This window comes from Phyllostomus hastatus, unplaced genomic scaffold, assembly GCF_019186645.2.
Source record: "Phyllostomus hastatus isolate PE091 unplaced genomic scaffold, TTU_PhHast_1.1 phas_scaffold_501, whole genome shotgun sequence".
Classification (NCBI taxonomy): Eukaryota; Metazoa; Chordata; class Mammalia; order Chiroptera; family Phyllostomidae; genus Phyllostomus; species Phyllostomus hastatus.
Window position 1 is genome coordinate 32395457 of NW_025334033.1, and position 19362 is coordinate 32414818.

General features: G+C 41.4%; 2 protein-coding genes and 1 pseudogene across 3 annotated transcripts; 2 read left to right on the forward strand and 1 right to left on the reverse strand.

Moving 5' to 3' along the window:
• The first annotated feature begins 686 nt into the window (after positions 1–686).
• Positions 687–3130, forward strand: RPLP1 (ribosomal protein lateral stalk subunit P1). Its single transcript, XM_045823885.1, has 4 exons — positions 687–906; positions 1619–1693; positions 2677–2794; positions 3012–3130. Exons 1-4 carry the CDS (start codon positions 835–837, stop codon positions 3089–3091), a joined length of 345 nt encoding a protein of 114 aa, XP_045679841.1. The 5' UTR covers positions 687–834; the 3' UTR covers positions 3092–3130.
• A 5636-nt stretch (positions 3131–8766) lies between these two features.
• Positions 8767–9173, reverse strand: LOC123808773 (annotated as a pseudogene).
• A 2935-nt stretch (positions 9174–12108) lies between these two features.
• Positions 12109–16105, forward strand: ARF6 (ADP ribosylation factor 6). 2 transcript variants are annotated; one of them, XM_045822298.1, is made up of 2 exons: positions 12109–12267; positions 12368–16105. In XM_045822298.1, exon 2 carries the CDS (start codon positions 12853–12855, stop codon positions 13378–13380), a length of 528 nt encoding a protein of 175 aa, XP_045678254.1. In that variant the 5' UTR covers positions 12109–12267; positions 12368–12852; the 3' UTR covers positions 13381–16105. The 2 variants fall into 2 exon arrangements, with proteins under 2 accessions (XP_045678254.1, XP_045678255.1); XM_045822299.1 differs by having other exon boundaries at positions 12125–12230.
• Positions 16106–19362: the final 3257 nt, after the last annotated feature.

The window sequence follows — 19362 nt, forward strand, 5'->3', positions numbered from 1 at the left end:
AATTTACTTAAAACCTTTTTTTTTTCCCCCTCAGTTTTCATTAGCGTTTATGTATTTAATGTGTGGCCCAAGACAACTCCTCTTCTTCCAGTGTGGCCCAAAGATGCCAAAAGGTTGGACACCCTGGTAAACCTTAGTTTTGCCATATATAAGATGGAGATAGTAATATTTAATTCTTATGCTGGGTGAAGATTAAATGAAACGTTGTAGCATGTGGCTCAGGGCTTGGGACTTAATAGGTGCTCAAATGCTACTGCTATGCTAAGGCTGCAAGTTTCTCATTTCCTCCTATATTCACTTATTTCACCTGAGACGCTTTACCAAGCACCAAGGACTAAAGTCAGTAAAGTAGCTCCTACCTTTAAGTGGTGGTGGGGGTGAGGGGTCAGGGCTGGGACGTCATTAACTGGATGTCTGAATAGTGTTACAGGAGCTACATAGCATGGAAAAATTCATTTACCCAGGTGACTTTTTCGTAAAAATATTTTTAATGTTCACGATCCCTGACCTGCGTGTAAACCAATGGATTAATTAGCAGTGACAGGTACAATAGGTTCCTACCAACTTTTTGAACTCGAGTCACGCCTGCGCAGGCGCTTCCGAGGTGGTCGTAGCGAACGGCTCTCGCCCCGCCTCTTCCGCCTGGCGCCAGCACGGATTGGTCCTCATGGTCCCTATAAGACCCTGCGCGCAGGCGCAGCATCCCCTTTCCCCAGTTGCCGCTAAGGTGCTCGGTTCTTCCGAGGAAGCTAAGGCCGCGTTGGGGTGAGGCCCTCACTTCATCCGGCGACTAGCACCACTCCCGGCAGCGCTTTCCCAGCTTTCGCCTACACCATGGCCTCCGTCTCGGAGCTCGCCTGCATCTACTCGGCCCTTATCCTGCACGACGATGAGGTGACGGTGACGGTGAGTGGGGGCCCGGGGCCGCGGCGGGGATGGCCCACGGGCGGCAGATTTACCTGCCCTCCCAGGCTTCCGGGTCAGGCCCTTCTTGCTGTAGCTGGGGCACTCGACACCCCAGCGGCGGCTTTAGGCCTGGAGCCCATCTGGTGGACTCACGTGAGAGTTGACCAGGGGCCTAGGCCACGTGCTAGCCCCTGAGGGACTGGTTTACGTTTGCGGCTGCGCGCTCTGGCTTTGGGAGCGTATTTAGAGAAACTTTTGCAACGCGTGAGTATCCTAATCCACATCCAGTTGCATTCCAGGACGCCATCTTTTTGGTTTGATTTTCTTGAATTTTTCTGGTTCTTTTAGCAGGCTCCGTGGAGCCAGGTTGCGTAGTGAGAAGGAGAGCACATGACCTGTGCTCCACCTCCCAGCTTTTAGTAGTAACTTAAAATAGCATTACATGGGCAAGCCCCAGCCCGTGAAATGGCAGCGATGGACTTGTCACTTTACAAGGTGCCTGGCACACAGGAGCAGATGGCATTTCTTTTGCTCGAGAAAGCCGAAAAGAGTCGTAAGAACAGCTTGTCCTAAATAAACATAAAATATTGAAAATGGATAAACATGGTTCAGTACACACGTTTTGAACGATTTATTTTAAATTTGCGGTATTTTGGAGACATTTAAGAAAGCTGGTTTGGTTGCTGATGGATTGTCACTTTATCTGTTTTAGGAGGATAAGATCAATGCCCTTATTAAAGCAGCTGGTGTAAATGTTGAACCTTTCTGGCCAGGCCTGTTTGCAAAGGTAAGCTGGTGGTGGCAAAGTGATTTGAAGAGGTAAATTCGGGAAGACTTACTGATTATTAAGTAAGGTGTTCATGCCAAACGTTTAAAAGTAACAGAAGGCCCAATATGCCGTTGGGCCAACTCTTAAGTGATATTTCCTCGCGTTTTTAATTAAGGTTTCAGTTGTCTTTGTGTCTTTCCTTTCTTGAGTCAGACTGATTTCTCTTCTGTTGAAACCATGATAAAAGAATTAACCAGGTCATTCCTTTAAAAGGGTTGCCTAGGAGGTAACTCCCATGCTATTCCAAGAGATCCTTCTAGTATGATGGCATGCTTTAATGGAAGTTGGATGTGGTAGCCTTTGATTGACCACTTATGTTTTAGGGTATAAAAGATTTCCTACCCAAAGAACTTGGTTCTGGCTACCTTCTGTTGTGCAGACTACTGAGTGTCTGGCAAGTGAAGGTCATAGATGCTAACTGTTCACCTTGTGCACTCTAAAGAGCTTTGAAAGATTGAAAACATTGGGCCTGTATCATCTTAGTAAATTCGTTTTGGAAAAAGGCCTGGAATTACTTGGTTTGAAAATGAATTCACTGGTAAAAGGAGATGTGGGACTGGAAGGGATTCTGGCTTAAGAAAGCTTGAGTTTTTTTGTTTTTGTTTTTTTAACAGGTTAAACCAGCATTTGAGGGCCAGTTTTCCCATCTATAAAAGGAATTTGGCTAGTTGTACCTTATACTTAAATATAGAATGCAAGCATGAGATTTAAAGCTTGGGGAATTTTTTATGAGTGGTTATTTTTAATACAGCTGTGTGGACTGCCCTGATTTAAAGTTTAGGGAATCTGAGTAGCAAACTGTCACTGGCAGATTCCAGCAAAGGAGAAAGAAGATATTATTCATTTAAGTTTGAAAGGAAGTACATCTTATTTTTTCCTGGTAAGTATTATAACAAAAAGGCAGAACTGAATATTGACCTGTGTGTGCACTTGTGTTGCAGGCTCTGGCCAATGTTAACATTGGAAGCCTCATCTGCAATGTAGGGGCTGGCGGACCTGCCCCAGCAGCTAGTGCGGCACCAGCAGGAGGTCCTGCCCCCTCAACTGCTGCTGCTCCAGGTAGGAAACTTTGTATTAGAGGGAGGAGTGGAATCTAAAATGATTACACGCAAAATTGCCTTTGATTTACTAAGTCGATGGTGTATAGAAATCCTAAAACCAAAAGCATAGTTCGAGGGAAGTTGTGGGTATTTTGACCATGTAAGTTGAAGGGGCTAGGTGTCTTTAGAGTTCAAAATAAAGGTGTGTGATTGACCTTTTTTTTTTTTTTTTTAAGCCGAGGAAAAGAAAGTGGAAGCAAAGAAAGAAGAATCTGAGGAGTCTGATGATGACATGGGCTTTGGACTATTTGACTAGACCTCTTTTGTAACACAGTCAATAAAAATCTGAACTTCTGCTGGTCTTGCTGATTGCCTGGGGATTTGCTATATAAAGATGATCTCACTTCTCTAATGCTGGTTTTCAGCCTTTCTGCTATGACACAAACTGGACACTGTACTAAGAATACATGTGATATTGCTGCATTGAGAACTGCATGTGGGGAGGTAGGAGAAAGGATCAGGGTAGGTACCTTGTCTAGATTACCTGTGTTAATTCCATGGTTACAGGGTTTGTCTTCTAGGCATGAATAAGTCAGTGGTGGGGTCCAGTCCTCAGATTTAGAAAGCTCCTTTGCTAACGCCCAAGCACAATCCTGGCAGGGTGGGGGGATTGGTGTGAAGTGGAAATAGGTTCACGTTTCAAAATGCCAAGGCCCAACAGGACTTTGATTTATAAAACATTGTATATTGAGAGCACCTGTGATGTGCCAGGCACTTTGAACATTTCTGCTGTTAACTTGTCTCCATTCAGGGAGGCATGAGATTCAGAAGTTGAAGAAAAGCAGGACTGTCAGTCCCATTCAATCCAGTGTTACAGGGCTGCTTGCGTAAGTTAACTACAACCACTTGAGCAAATGGCCATTGTATTTCGAGAAATTGAATATCCTATAATCTTGCACATGTGAACATAAAGATACATCTCTCTGGGAATGTTCGAAGCACTTAAAAATAGTAAAAATCTCAGGCTTATCAGAAAATAAATGATTCTAAATTATCAGCTGTAAAAAACTACAGATAGGAATTCTTGCTAATAGGTTTTATTAGAAAACATTCTAGTAAATGACCCTTTTCCAACACAAAACTCCAAAATGAGATGGCAGTAAGCATGTGTACATCATAAAAGGTTTGGTAAATAATTCAGGACCTTGAGTAAGGGGGAAGGTACAGTGAGGATAAGTGCATAGTTAATTTAAGTTGGTTTCCACACTAGAAAAGGGCCACTGTGAAACGAGGAATGTGTGTCAAAAATGATTGTTCCATAGCTTCATGTTAGGTACCTTTCTCATCAGCTAAGGGCCAGCACTGCTGGTCTTTGTAGGCACAGCACAGCAGTCCCCAGGTGAGACCCCATGTCACAGATGGGTAAGTGGGAAGCTCAAGGTTAACATGCCTGAGGTTACAAATTAGTGGGTGGAAGGGCCCTGGCTGGTGTGACTTGGAGCATTGTCCTGTACACCAAAAGGTTGGGGGTTTGGCTCCAGGTCAGGGCAAATACCTAGGTTGCAGGTCCAATCCCTGGTCAGGGTGGGTTTGGAAGGCAACCAATTGTTCCCTCTCTAAAATCAATGAACTTGAGAAAAATTTTTATGAAAATGCAGGTTCTGCCTCCAAAGCTTGATAGCATCTCCCCATGCTTCTGCTTCCCTGCTGCACCAGTTTTTTCATTAAAGTAATTGTACCTACCTCAGTTCTGGGGAGGCCTGAGATAACAGGAATTCCTTGCACAATTCCAAATGTCAGTAGGAAGATACACTTCACTTAGTTGAAGAAATAGTTGAATGGGTTAAAGAGAAAAGAAAAAGGAAAGCACAGCATGTAGAACAACTGAAAATTAAGTGGCAAATTGGGATATAAATATCAAATAGTCCAAACTAAATATAACTGCAAATGTATACTATAGCAACACAAGTGTTAACATGGCCTAATGGGTTGCTGGTTTTTTAAAACAAATCTTTTAATACAGTAAAAATACAATAGCTAAAAAAAAAAAAAAACCCTTTTGAAAGAATGATTTAATAAAAGACCTACATATATATATATGCTGACCTTGTATTTGTTTTTATATGGAATAAAACTAGTTACATCCATCTTAGATTCTGATGCTTGGTTTGCTCTTTACGAACTGTAAATAAGATGTACATCATATTGGGGAATGAACAGAGTAAGTGAGCATGCCCATCAATGCTTGGTTGCATGTGATGTTATTTCTCTTCGTAAGGTCCCAGGAACACAGCTGCCACCCTTGGTTCTCAGGAACCCCAGGTCCAGCAGGCATGAATCTTAGATTCCTCAAAACCATTGTCAACCTTCACAACCAGGCAGCAGCTTTGGTTTCACACTTCTGAATGTTTACCAAGCACGCTTGCTACGCTGTTGAAACAGTTTCATTGTTAAAATTATCCTGTGACCTCTGAAAGCATACTTAGTTCCATGGCTAGCTGGCTGACGCACCCTTTTAATTCTGCATCAGCAGAAAGCCAGAATTGGGTGTAAAGGCTCTCTAATCCCTCATGTTTGAGAATTTTAGGAAAAGACTGTGCCCACTGACAAATCATCTAAGAACTTTTTCTTTTTAAAAAATTTTATTTATTTTTAGAGAGGGAAGGCAGAGAGAAAGAGAAATAACAATGTGTGAGAGAATCTAACATCAATTGGTTGCTTCTCATGGATGCCCTGCCCCAGTTATGTGCCCTGACGGAAAATCAACCAGTGACCTTTTGTTATGTGAGAAGATGCCCAACCAACTGAGCCACATCAATCAGAGCTAAGCACAACTTTTAAGAAATCCTAATTGTCACTGAATGTGTTGCACAATGAGAAAAGTGTTAAAATCTGAAGCTTCTGTTAACTTTTACTTTTTTTTTTTGTACTTCTCAATTAAAAATGATAGGGAGAGAACCACCTGTGAAATTTTATTATTTTTCAAATAACGAGAGAAAGTTTATTTAGAAAATTACAGGGGAAGCCCTGGCTGGTGTGGCTCAGTGAATTGCGTGCTGGCCTGCAAACCAAAGGGTCGCCAATTTGATTCCCAGTCTGGGCACGTGCCTGGGTTGTGGGCCAGGTCTGCAGTAATGGGGCAGGTGGGAAGCAACGACACATTGATGTTTCTCTCCCTCTCCCTTCCTCTCTCTAAAAATAGTAGTAGTAATAATAATAATAATAATAGAAAATTACAGAGGTAGTAGAATTGAGCCAGCTGAGCTGTGTATGGGCTCAGGAAACAAGTTACAAAAGCAGAAGGGCCCTTGGAGTTTAGGAGAGACAAAGGCAAAGGAAATGTGGCTGCAGGTAAAAAGAGGAGTAAGGGGAAGGCACAGGGCTGCTTCCAAGAGGCAGAATGCACCCACATGTGAAATTTTAAAACCACCTTTTGGAAAAGATAAACACTAATTAAAATGGGAGAATTCAAAATAATTATGTGCCTGACAAGTAGATGATGCATACTAAACACCAAATGACTGAATTAATAACTGTCTTCAAATATTGAAGATTTAACAGTTAGATGATAAACCATGCTGACAACACTTGGAAAAATGGACTGTTGCTATGAGTGCAAATTACTACAACTTTTAAAGGAGTGTAAAAGGGCTCTCTCTCTCAGAATGCACTGTTCCCTTTCCACCCAGGAATTTCACTTCCAGAAATCCATTAAAAATATATGTACAATTTCACTGAAGCATTATTTTTTGAAGCATTATTTGTAAGAGGAAAAAAGTGCATGAGAGGCTTCCATGTAGCCATTAACAGGAATGCTGCTACTAAAATATATCCACGATAACTTGTTAAGAGAAAAAGGCAAGTTTCAGACCAGTATACATGATATGCTAAAGGATTCAAATGCATATATTTATATATTTAAAGAAAAACTCGGGAAGGATTAAAAAGTAACAACAGTGACTACCTCTGGGGAGAGGCATTAGAAAGGATGGGAGAAGTTTTTTCCATTTCAACTTATCCTTTTCCATATCGCCTGAATTTTTAAAAACCACGACCATGCATTACTTGTAATAGCTTTTAAGTATGACTTAGTAATGGCATCATGGTTTCAGGTGCTGTCTGGTGGATTAAGGCAACTGATCTGTTGTGAAACTTCTATGTTGGGAGATTCTAGCACTTTCATTAACCATTAGGAATGGGATGGGACATATTTGTAAACTGAGAATAATGACCCCATTCCTGCCACAGGTGTGTTTGAGGGATGGGGAGTAATAATTAGCACTATTTCTAATTTTTCAAAAATTGGAGAGGCTTTAATAGGGAAAAGAAACTCATTCTGAGAAGCTCTGGAGAGAACAACTCTGGCCCATTTTGAGACAGTTTTAGCTTGAAATACGAAAATCTTTGGCATTAGGCTGAGCTGGAATGGGGAAGACAGTATCTGCTTAGGAAGGAGTGTGGACTCTAGAGACTCTTCCAGCTGTGAGATCCCACAGGTGTTTTGGCATACAGGGTTAAGTGCTCTGTGTCAGGCTACCTGTGTTGATTCAAATCCCAAATTGCCACTATACAGCTGTGTGACCTTAGATAAGGCACTTGAGTAGGCAAGTTACCTGTTCCTTTATATGCATGGTGGGGATAATGACAATACTTTACAGAGTTCTTGTAAGATTAAATGAAATGGTATATGTAAAACAGCAGTTTGTTTTAAACAATGTTATTATTTCTTTGCTATCTCTCACAGAATGGATTGACACTTAAAATATTAAGAGATTCTGAGAATTCCTACTATTGAAACCACTGTTTTATTTTTACACCCTTTAAATATTTATGAAAACAGCTGACTGTTGGATTTTCAAGATTAATAGAATTAATAGATTGGTAGAATTGCATACAAGCTGGATGGCTGTGCCTATGAAGGGAATTTTTGAAAGTTTGCTTTCCAGTTGCTGGCTCAATGCTGCCCAACAGTGGCTAATCATAGGAATGGCTAAATTTGCCTCATCATACCAGAGTGCCCTAGGCCAGCACCTGGGAGGGAATCAGGCAGACAAGGATGTTTGCTGTTGGTCCAGGGGTGAGAGAGTCAGTCCATACCTTGGGAAGGAAAGGTAGGTTTATATGTCTATCAGTGACCCAGCTAAGACGAAAGCAAGTGCACTTTAATATGGCCTTGCCTCCTGTGTAATTTACTTAGCAAGTTTGACTTTTCCTTTTAATATGCTCAAGTTCATTTGCTGTCTAAAAACTAAGAAGACAGTTACTGAGCTGCAATGCTATTTGGTGTGTCATTTGCTTTCCTCCAAGGTTTCTGGAAGAAAACAATCACACAAAAACCACTTCTGCTTTTGCCATAAAACTTGTGGAGGCTGCTGTGTTCTTATCGCCCCCTAAATAATGTCACATGTGAAAAATTCTTTTAAATTTAGGGCCAGGAGAAAGTTTGTATCCTCTAGGGAATTCATAGCCATGCCTCCTTTATAACAAGTGCTCTGTGACTTATGGCACTCACTTCTCTGCCCCAGCTGCTGAAAAACTGTCCAGGCTTGATTGCCAATCTTAAGAATTCAATTGACTCAAATGGATAATGCAATTGCTTCTTCCTTTTCTGCTGTCTCCAGTGCTGGATCCTGCTCATCCCTGAATAAGCCATGAGAGCATCCTGCAAAGCACAGTTAATGCACATTTCCATTGAGTTCAGTCTGGTTTGTCCTATTGGAGATGCATTAGCCTTGCTGCCCTCCCCTGAGGGCAGGCAATAGATCTTTCAAGACAAGCAGAGCATGTTTGATTTACAAGGAACTCAGTGTGCACCCAACTCTCTCCTTTTTTTACACTTGTGGAAGAGGAAGCTCAGAGTGGCAAGGTGAAGTGACTGTACAATTTTGGAATTAAACCCAGGGCAACCACCACTGTTGCCCTCACTTCAGTTCATAACCTCCCACCTTCCAGCTTGTCAGGGAAAGAAGTTGTATTTTTTTTTTTTTTTGGTTCCTAAGTTTTATTCAAGAACTTGTACAAAATGTATCAGGTAAGTGAGTTTTAATCCTCATCTTCCTCCTCTTCTTCATCCTGGTTTATCTGGAAGTAACACAATTCGTAACTCTCTTTGCTGTTAGCGACTACATGCAACCAGTCACGTAGATTATTCTTCTTCAAATACTTTTTGGTGAGATATTTCAAATACTCTTGCTCCTTTTGATGGTCACAGACCCTCCTCCGAGGTTCCCGGCTTTTCCGTTCACTTTGATTCTCTCCTGGAGGAACTGCTCAAAATTGGCAGCATCCATGATTCCATCTTCTATTGGGTGGGTGTAGTTGAGGGTGAACTTCAGAACCTGCTTCTTTCTTTTTCCCCCCTTCGCCACAAGCTTTTTCATAGGAGCCATGGCGGCCACGGAGACAGAAAAAGAAGTTGTATTTTTAGAGGCCTCCTTGGCTTGGACAGCCTCAGCTTTCCTGCTGGTGTCTCATAGACAAGAAGTGTAGAGCCCGGGACTTGGCTTCTGGGCACTGTCCTGGGACTCGCTCAGGCCTAAGTTACCCCTCTGCTTCAGCTGCAGGTCCAGATCTGCACCCGAAGACAGCAGCAGGACCCAAGCCTCAGAATGGTACAGGAGTCCTTGCCCCTGCTGAGGCAGTGCCCCAGGGAATTTGACCTTGTACCAGCAGTGGCTATTTGACCAGTTCTACTCCAAATGCAGTTCCCGTGAAGCAGAGGGCAACCAAGTCTGGGGCTTGTTCTGCCTCTCACCGTAAGCGGAGAGAGGCACATCATTGGTTGCCTCACATGCCCTTAACTGGGGATCTGGCCTGCAACTCAGGCATGTGCCCCAACTGGGAATCGAACCTGAAAGCTTTTGGTTCACAAGCTGGCACCCAATCCACTGAGCCACACCAGCCAGGGCCTAGTTGTACTTTTATTTTATTTTTTTAAAGAAATGTTTTTATGTATGGTCCAGCACTATTCTTTTTTTTTTTTTTTAAGATTTTATTTTATTTTTAGAGAGGGAAGGGAGGGAGAAAGAGAGAGAGAGAAATATCAATGTGTGGTTGCTGGGGGCCGCGGCCTGCAACCCAGGCATGTGCCCTGACTGGGAATCAAACCTGCGATGCTTTGGTTTGTAGCCCACACTCAATCCACTGAGCTACACCAGCCAGGGCTAATTGCTCTTTTATTAATATTAGAGGCCAGCAACCTGGGAAGGTGGCACGTAAAAACCTTACCATCCACCTTCCCTTGAGCTTTCAGAAGCAAGTTTATACAGGGGAAATGTGGGAATCTGGGAAGAAGAAATTCCTAAGGTCTTGCAACTCACTGGCTGGTTGTAAGTTGCTCAAACTGTTTGGCCTTGTTTAATTTTCTTGTCTTGGTTCCCCCATTTCACTTGCCCAAGAATTTTCCTACTTCTTACAATCCTGTCTCACCTGGACCCCCACTGGCTCAGGAACTATTGTTACCTGTCCATATGAAGATAATAACAGGAAGTACTTACGAATTTGAGAGTAAGCATTTAGGAACTTTTATAGCAATTTGACATTGTTACATCATTCAAGCAGCATTTTTTAACTAATTCATTTTTATTGCATTTTACAAAAAGTTACCAGCAAGTTAAAAAAAAAACAACCCAACCACCTGGTCCCACTTCATGGATGCCTTAAGAAGCACTGCTCCTGACACCCTTTTCAAGCCTGCTGTGGGCTTGGGATGCTCCCCAAGGGCTGTGGGCATGAGGTTCTCATTTGGACAGCAGGGGGCGACAGAGACATAGGTAATCTGTCCTTCCCCAAACGTGGCCAGCCTTTTCAAGCAGTCTCTGACCGTTCTGGATGCTGGGACACTGGAGAGAGGCAGGTTTTCTTCTTGTTTTGTCTCAGCTGAGAGCAAATTCACCAGGGAGACCATCCAGGAAGGTCGTCCACATAGAGAAGGCAGAAAAGTGAGTCTCTCTGCCCGGGGCCTTTTCCCTAAGAAGTATGGTTTTGTGACTTGGGCTATACAGCACAAGGCTTTTGAAACAGGTTCTCTGGGTTTGAATCCTGGCTCCTCTTAAGTTGCTGTGAGGCCTTGAAATCTCGTGGAAAGCCGTTTCCTCAAGTGTAAAGGAACCATTTTAATGCTACCTATCCCGTGGGGCTCTTGGGGAATTAAGTGCGTATTAAGGCAGACAGAAAGTAAATTAGATCGTTGTCCAAATATTGATAACTTTATTTCAGGCATGAAGTTTTAAGGTTATCATTTAACCTATGCACTATCAAATTTTTAAAATTATGAAATAAAAAGTCTGCTACCACATGCTGTTATACCATGTTCCTTAAAAAAAAAATCCTGTTTCTCCTCCCTCTGGTTCATTTATGTAAAGCTTTCACCTCGTTTTAACTTGAAGCTAACATTATCACGAGCCATTTGATACAAAATGGTTCCCTAAAGTCTTCCTTAATGTTAGGATCACTGATACTATTTAAACCTCAAATGGGGTGCAGAGAGCAAGGCCAGTGCTACTGTTTCCACATGAGATAACTTAGAAAGGTTAAATACCTAGATTTAGGCCACAGAAGTAGTCACCTAAATCCTTTGGATTCTAAGTGATATGCTAAAATTATGTCATCTAGGCCTCTTGAAGTTAAGAATGGGTGGTAGGTGAGAAGCTACTACTAATACACTAAAGGGACATATTTAAATACGAAAAGTTACCACATTCTAAAAAGTTGAAAATGCGGCAAGGACAGGAACTCTTGACAATACTGTAGTATTTAAGAAATGTGGACTGGTTCTGACGTGATGTATCTTTAAAGATAGGGTTCAAACACTCAGAAAACCCAAGCTAGTAAAAACACCGCACTCACTGACTGGCAGATTCCACAGGAAACAGTTGTCTCCCACGTGTCTTTCAGGAAACGCACAGGGCACGAGGAATAAAGGAAGCCGAGAACGGGCTGGGGGAAAGGTAAAAACAGCAGATAGGGCTTCCGTGACAGAGCGAGAGAGCACGAAGGCTGGGGCGGTATGGAGGGAACTCTGGGAGGATCTGGCGAGCAACGAGGTCTGAGAAAAGACCTGGAAGCAGCATGGGGAGGCGTTGGTCAGGGGAGCGGGCTACCCGCGGGCCCCACCCTGTGCAGCTCCCCAGTGTCTTTGCTCCTGTAGTTCGAGTGGGGTACTGGGGAAGAGAAAAGCAGAGCGAGGAGAAAACGCTAGAGTAACGAAGGATACACAGGCGTCAGATTCCGAGAACGTGAATCTGTGGAGGGCCGCACCTGCAAGCCCTCCGAGCTGCCGTAGCCCCGCCCCTCTACGCGTGGCGCTCATGACGCTCGGCGCGCGGACCTCCTAACAGAGGTCGCTCCGGTCTGAACGGTCGGCCTCTGCTGCGCGTGCGTGGTAGGGAGGGGAAGTGAGGCGGTTTCCTCGGCGCCTTTTCCGGCGGCAGCGGCAGCAGAGCTGGGAGGAGGAGGTGGCGGCTGGGAGCCCGCGCTCGGGGCGGCGGCTGGGTAACCTCCCGGGCCGAGCTGGGAAGGCGGGCCACCTCGTCTGCCGCTTCCCTCTGGAGCTCTGGCGGTAACTCTCTTTTCCTTCTCTGTGTCTCTGCAGGCAGCGCACCGAGTTCCCGCGAGGATCAATGACCTGACGGTACGCCGGAGCCTCGCTGCCTCTCGGGTAGCTTGGGTCGGTGGTGAGCCCGGTGTTCGCGGATCGGCGGGCAGACCGGAGGGTCGTAGTCTCCCGAGACGTTTGAGAGGAGAGGGCTGAGGAGCGGGAACCGCAGCAGCGCTCGCGCGGCGCCTGCTGGGGGAAGGGCAGTTCCGGGCCGGGCCGCGCCTCAGCAGGGCGGCGGCTCCCGGCGCAGACTCAGGGCCCCGGCGGCGGCGGTGACTGGAGGAACCAAGTTGTGCGGTCGGTGATGCCCGAGTGAGCGGCGGCCCCCGGCCTCTGCCCCGAGGAGGCAACTCCCACGCAGGCCGCACGGGCGCCCTCGCGGCTGGGAGGCTCCGTTTCGGTTTCGCAGCGGCGGCCGCGTTGTTGGCTGAGGGGACTCGGGACACCTGAATGCCCCCGGCCCCGGCTCCTCCGACGCGATGGGGAAGGTGCTATCCAAGATCTTCGGGAACAAGGAAATGCGGATCCTCATGTTGGGCCTGGACGCGGCCGGCAAGACAACAATCCTGTACAAGTTGAAGCTGGGCCAGTCGGTGACCACCATCCCCACCGTGGGTTTCAACGTGGAGACGGTGACTTACAAAAATGTCAAGTTCAACGTGTGGGATGTGGGCGGCCAGGACAAGATCCGGCCGCTCTGGCGGCATTACTACACCGGGACCCAGGGTCTGATCTTCGTTGTGGACTGCGCCGACCGCGACCGCATCGACGAGGCCCGCCAGGAGCTGCACCGCATTATCAATGACCGGGAGATGAGGGACGCCATAATCCTCATCTTCGCCAACAAGCAGGACCTGCCTGATGCCATGAAACCCCACGAGATCCAGGAGAAACTGGGCCTGACCCGGATTCGGGACAGGAACTGGTATGTGCAGCCCTCCTGTGCCACCTCAGGGGACGGACTCTATGAGGGGCTCACATGGTTAACCTCTAACTACAAATCCTAATGAGCATTCTCCACCCATCCCCCCGGAAGGAGAGAAATCAAAAACCCATTCATAGGATTATCGACACCATCACCTCTTTCAATTGCCACTCTCTTTTGAATTTGAACTCGAGTTACTGTTCTACAGTTTGGGAGGGTTAGGGGGTTTCCTTTTTGTTTGTTTCTTTTTCTTTCTTTCTTTTTTGCTTTGCGTTAGGATGATCTGATCTGACATTTGACATGAACACAAAGTGTTAGATGCTTTTGTTAACTTCCAGCAAATGGGATGGGGAAAATATAGCAGTTCTTGGTAAAGTCCTTTATAATAATGGTATGATTTTTTTATTTCAGGAGAATCTTTTTTCCCCCCAATGTATGCTTTTTTCCTTTTTGCCCAGTTTCCTTATCACTTGCTGTAGATGGCTTATTTTGCATTCATGCAGACTGTGTTGCAAGTCTGTTTCATCTAGTAAACTGAAAATTATTGCTTAATCAAACTGCCGTTTGTGTTTTATATTTAAGGCCTTTTCTCCTCCCTTATGAGTTCTTTCACTTAGTAATTTCAAATGTGACCTTTAATATCTAAGACCAGTATAGTAAACTTAGCCCACAGTGGCAAATAATGAGTAATATCATTGTAATATGTTCCGATTGCACATCCGTATGTTAAAAAGGTAATATAAGAAGTTCTTTGAAATGCCAGCTATTAAGTTCTGAAACATACATCATGCATGAGTAGGGATAAATCTCAAGTTCCCCATTACATAGCTAACTTACACCACGTAAAAATATGAAATTGTAACCTGCCAAGAACAGATTTTTTTTCACTGCAAAGTTGACAACTTTGCTGTGTTTTGCCTTTTTTAACTTTAAAAAGACTTTCCAAGAAATGGAGCAATAATGGTATATCTGCACACAGTTAAAATATTTGTAGATATTTTAAGTGATTTTTGGGCAAAACTGGAATATATACTTTTACCATGTTTCAAATGTCTAAGATCAATAGTTTTAAAATTACTAGGATGTTTACTTTGTTCATTAATAAAGCATTTAACAATTCAAATTGTATGCACCTTTTACCTAGTTGGAAAAATATACATTCCTGTTTTTACATTACAGCAACTGATTGAAGATGAAGGTGTTTTTTATAGATGAGTGATCCACACCTCCATGAATAAGAACACTGGAAAAGATGTTTTATAAAAAAAGATATTTAGTACTGTTTGTAGGATTAACTCATCCAAATAGTAAGTCAGATATCCTGTTGGTTCAATAATACACCATCTCCTTTAAGGAAGGAAATGTGCTGAATGAATGACGTATAGACATGAGGAATGACAATTAAAGGGGAAGTAGGATGAAGAGAAAGAACCTACAGATGACAATGAATGTAAACATACTTTTCTTCAAGGGTAAGCAGTGTGCTCGCTTGGTGATATCTAGATCCTAACATTACTTGCTCAGCTAGTTAGGACCAGTAACTAGATTTTTGAGACCACTATGATAATACTTTGAACCAAATATTAATGCCTGATACAGAATTGTGAAGCAGCATGTGGTTCTTAAATAGCCTTAAGGATTAAGTTTAGAGATCCTCAAGGAATTAAAGTTAGGGAATTTCAGAAATGTAGACTGCAAAGGCAGTATACAGGAAAAAATATGGGTTTTATGAGGGTGTTTGAAAACAAATTGAGCGGGATATCATGGTATATAGTTGGACAGTATTGGTCCTTCGTGCTTTGGCCATATTGTATGATGGAGCTTTTACCAAAGATGTATGAAAAGCAAAGGCTATGAGAAATTAACTATTAAAAGTAAAACTTGACAAAACATTTTACTTATAGCAGATGAGCTAAGGTGCTATGCTGCAGACTCCTGATGGTACACAGAGATTTTTGAATTAAAAATGCAACAAAAGTGTAAAATTCAGTTTCACTTCAGTAGAAGTATCTCTAGAAATGGAGCTGGCGGACACATCTAAGAACATTTTAGTTGCTTTTAAGATTCCCAAGGCTCTACCATAAGTTTAATTCTTAGTGTTTCAAATTATTACATTAAGGTACATACATCGGTAATACAGATATCAATGCTACAATAACATCCTGAAACAAGCACAAAGGTATAAATGCCTAAACTGGAGGAAACTTGAAACCCTCGTGTTAATTCTAAATGTAGTATTTCTAACTTAAGAGAGTTAGAGTGATAGGCAGCCATTTTTGTGTCTTAAAATAATGGGGCATAGTTAAAATTTTATACATCAAGTGAATGCTGTTGAATGTTGCAGGTGAGATGTGGTTATTTTTAGTTTATTTGAAATGTTTAATAACAAGGGGGTGGAGGGGGGAAACAAATATTTGAAATTTGGAAAATCCTAAACCTTTTGGTAAGAAATTGTAATTTTCACTTACATTTTTTTTTAAGGATATAAAAGGCCGATAATTGATGTAGTTAAATTGAACCATAACTTGCTAATCATGGGGCAGGAAATTATAGCCTGCAGAGAAAGTTATACTCTAAGAATTTTAAAAACGAGATCCTGAAGTTTTTGTTTAATTGCATCAATTTCTGTATTTATGTGAATTTATAAACTGCAGTACATTTTGAATGAGGTTAATCTTGTCTAATATAAGTAAATGGGTCTGTAGACTGCCCCAAACTAAAAAGTACAGTACCTGGAATTGTGTTCTTAATGGTTGTAGTGTTGGTAAAGCACTAATATGCAGAAAATAAAGGAATTACACAGTGCAGTTTCTCACGTTATGTTGCTCCTTTGAACTAGATTAAGTGGGACATGTGGTGTGTTGGGCCATGTTATTCTCCAGGGACATATGGTATAAAGTGACTTAATGTGGTAGTCACCTAACTTTTTTAAAAACAAAAAAGGAGAATTTTGTTCTTGAAAGCTAGCTCGATAAGGAGGTTTTGCCCTGGTTTAGTTCCACCAAACTTACCTGATTTTATGGTAATTTAGGACACAAAAACAGTTGAAAATAATTTAGAAAATAAAGTTCTCTAGCAGTTTCTATTCTAGTTTTTTCAAAATCACAATCTTAGTGTATTTAAGGAGTACAGAATTGTGTCTCTAAAGAATTGGCCTGCCAAGTCATCTTAACCTTTAACATCTGACTTGGATTTTAAAGTTGGACTTTGTTGCTTGTCTGATTAGAAAGACAGAACTAGCCATTTAGAAAGAAAATAGTAGATGAAGAATAACTTCAATAAAAGGGTCCTTAAAACATTTCCTTTGCTGTAAGCATTCCCTCTTGTATTGGCACTTACTGTACTTTGATTTTAGAATGTTTTACTGTGTGTGATCTGTAGTGTGATTTAGACCGTCACATTATTGTTATTAACATATTTAGTATTGTGATTTACTAATGGCTATCAAGTATCAATTTATCAGTGATAGCAGTAGGAACTATTTTACTGTTTAGTAGGTTATGTTTTAATATAAATTTAGAAATACAGTAGCCATAATCTGAATGGTGATGGTGCTTACTAAATTCCTTAGTACCTTGCCAAGTATATATCAGTGATGGTAAGGCAAATCTTGTTTTGTTTTGTTTTTTTAATAGGTGAAAAGTGTAAAACCACATATAGCAGTAAAAATAACTTTTATGCCTAACTAATCACTGAGAATAGTGTATTTGGAGTATAACATTAAATAGAAACAGCTTTTTGCTTTATTTTAAATGGTAAAGACAAAGTATGAAAGATTACAATATTAGGAAATATATTAAAAGGGTACACTGGGAGATGGAGCCATAGATGAAACAAAGTAACTTTTCCCTGATTTGCTAAACTTCAAAGTTGCCAAACTGGATTAGTGAGTTGAATGGGGAGGGAATACAGACCAAAGAGATCAAAGAGGCAGAACAGGTCTGTGGAGAGGTTGAAGAATGACAATTGAAATTTGTTATTAAATAAGCTAAAGTAATGGTGAACCTCCAGGGAATTAATAATAAGAGAATTCTTCATATTGTGAGACAGTAAGAAAATGCTTTTATTTTGAACCTTTTTTCCCTTTAAAATGTTTTATGGCTAGAAACAATTTAAAAATGAAAGTATTTGTCAGTTTTGTTCTCTAATACCTTTTCATTTGTTAAATTATTTCACTAGGATACTATATATTTCCTCCATAGTATTTGTTTTATAAGTGTGAAGGTAAATTTATTAAGCACCTGCTGATATACTTGAGATACATCAGTGAAAAAATACCTGCCTTCATAGAACTTATCTTGGTGGTGGTGGTCAGGGGTGGGGTGTGGGGACAAAGATCAGATGATAAAATGTTAGGTGATAAACTATGTATTATATACTATGTTTTATATATATGGACAGTCAGGAATGCGTTCAGAGAAGGCCTCATTGGGAAGGTGACATTTGAACAAATATTTGAAGGGAGAATAATATCAGAGGAATTGACATAATAACAAGAAGATAATATATATAGTATAAAGCAGGGGTGGGGAAACCATGGCCAAGGGCAAATCTGGCTGCAGCCTGTTTTTCTTTAATTTTTCTGAAACTTTAAGACATTGTATTGTCATTTTCTTTTTTGTTCTTTTTTATTGTATTTTTCCATTACCATTTATTTTCCTTATACCCCCTCTCACCCCACCCCCACAATCACCATGCTATTGTCCATGTCCATGAGTCCTTTTTCCTCTTTGCTTAATCCCTCTGCCCCCTAAGTTCCTCCCATAGCTGTCAAAAACAAATATGAGTATGCAAGAGACAGTATTTAGCCTGAAAAGCCTAAAATATTTATTATCTGGCTCTTTATGAAAAATGTTTGTTGACCCCAGTTATAAAGCCCAATTTTTAAAAAATGTTAACATATAGGACATCTAACAATTCAAAGTAAAAGACTTGTTAAATGAATGAGTCTAATACAAACTTGAGGATTCAGTGGCAAATATAATTTACATTTGAACATTTAGGGATCCTTCAAATGTTATTGAGTAGTCTGAGATTTTCTTTTTCCCTAAATTAGTTTAAATATATGAGATTAGTTTTTCAGTTTTAATTTTAACAACTCTAAAGTTTTATGAGTCATTTTATTAAAAATAGTTGCCTTATATTTTGGTAGTTTTGCTGGTCTTTGGATATAAGTTAAATGTGCTTCTCTGTTCAAGTGCTTCCAGACGACCTAGATTAGTTTGGAATAAGTTCAGATATTGAACTGTGGCTTTTATTCAGTTGGTATTACTGTAATCAAGCCCTGAGTCCAATATTTTATATTATGAAACTTTGTAACAGAAAGTGTTTTATTGACTTGGAAACTAATGTGTAACATGACATTTGGTTTCTTCTGGTATTATTCCTGTAACCAATATAAACTAGGAAAAACAATTTACGCATGAATTATTTCTTCCCTAGAGTTGTATGCTACTTACATAGTAGGGTGTGGGAATATATAATTCTTAGAAACTAAACAAATAATTTAGCAGGAGTTATGAGAGTTTTATAGAGGACATTTACAAATGGGCTTTAAAAAATAAAAACACTTGTAGTTCACAGAAAGACCTATGTGAATCTGATTATTCATGACTATAAAAGCTGTTTCCCATTACACCTGAATGGACTGGCCTAAGAAGATCAGAGCATATGAGAGGGGAAAAAACAAGTTTGTTATGGGAATTATAAAAGCAGGGATTTGAATCTTTGAAGTTTGTTCTAAGGTGGCAAGCCAAAGTGCTTTCTCTATCTTTATTTTTAAAAGTTAGCGCTTATGAGTAAGTCCTAGGTTGGGTCTAGACCTAAAGAGATCAAATTGGGAAATACTCTAAGAATAATAAGAGCATTTTTTAATCATTTGCCATATACCAGTTTATTGTTCTAAGAATTTCATGGGTATTCTCTTAATCCTCATGACTTTGGGGAAAGGGCTCCCATTTTATAGTCCAGAAAACTGAGCCTCAGGAAAGGTATATGTTAATAAGCAGCAGAGCCAGACTTTGAACTCAGGTAGTCTGTACTATACCATAAGTGTGATTGAGGT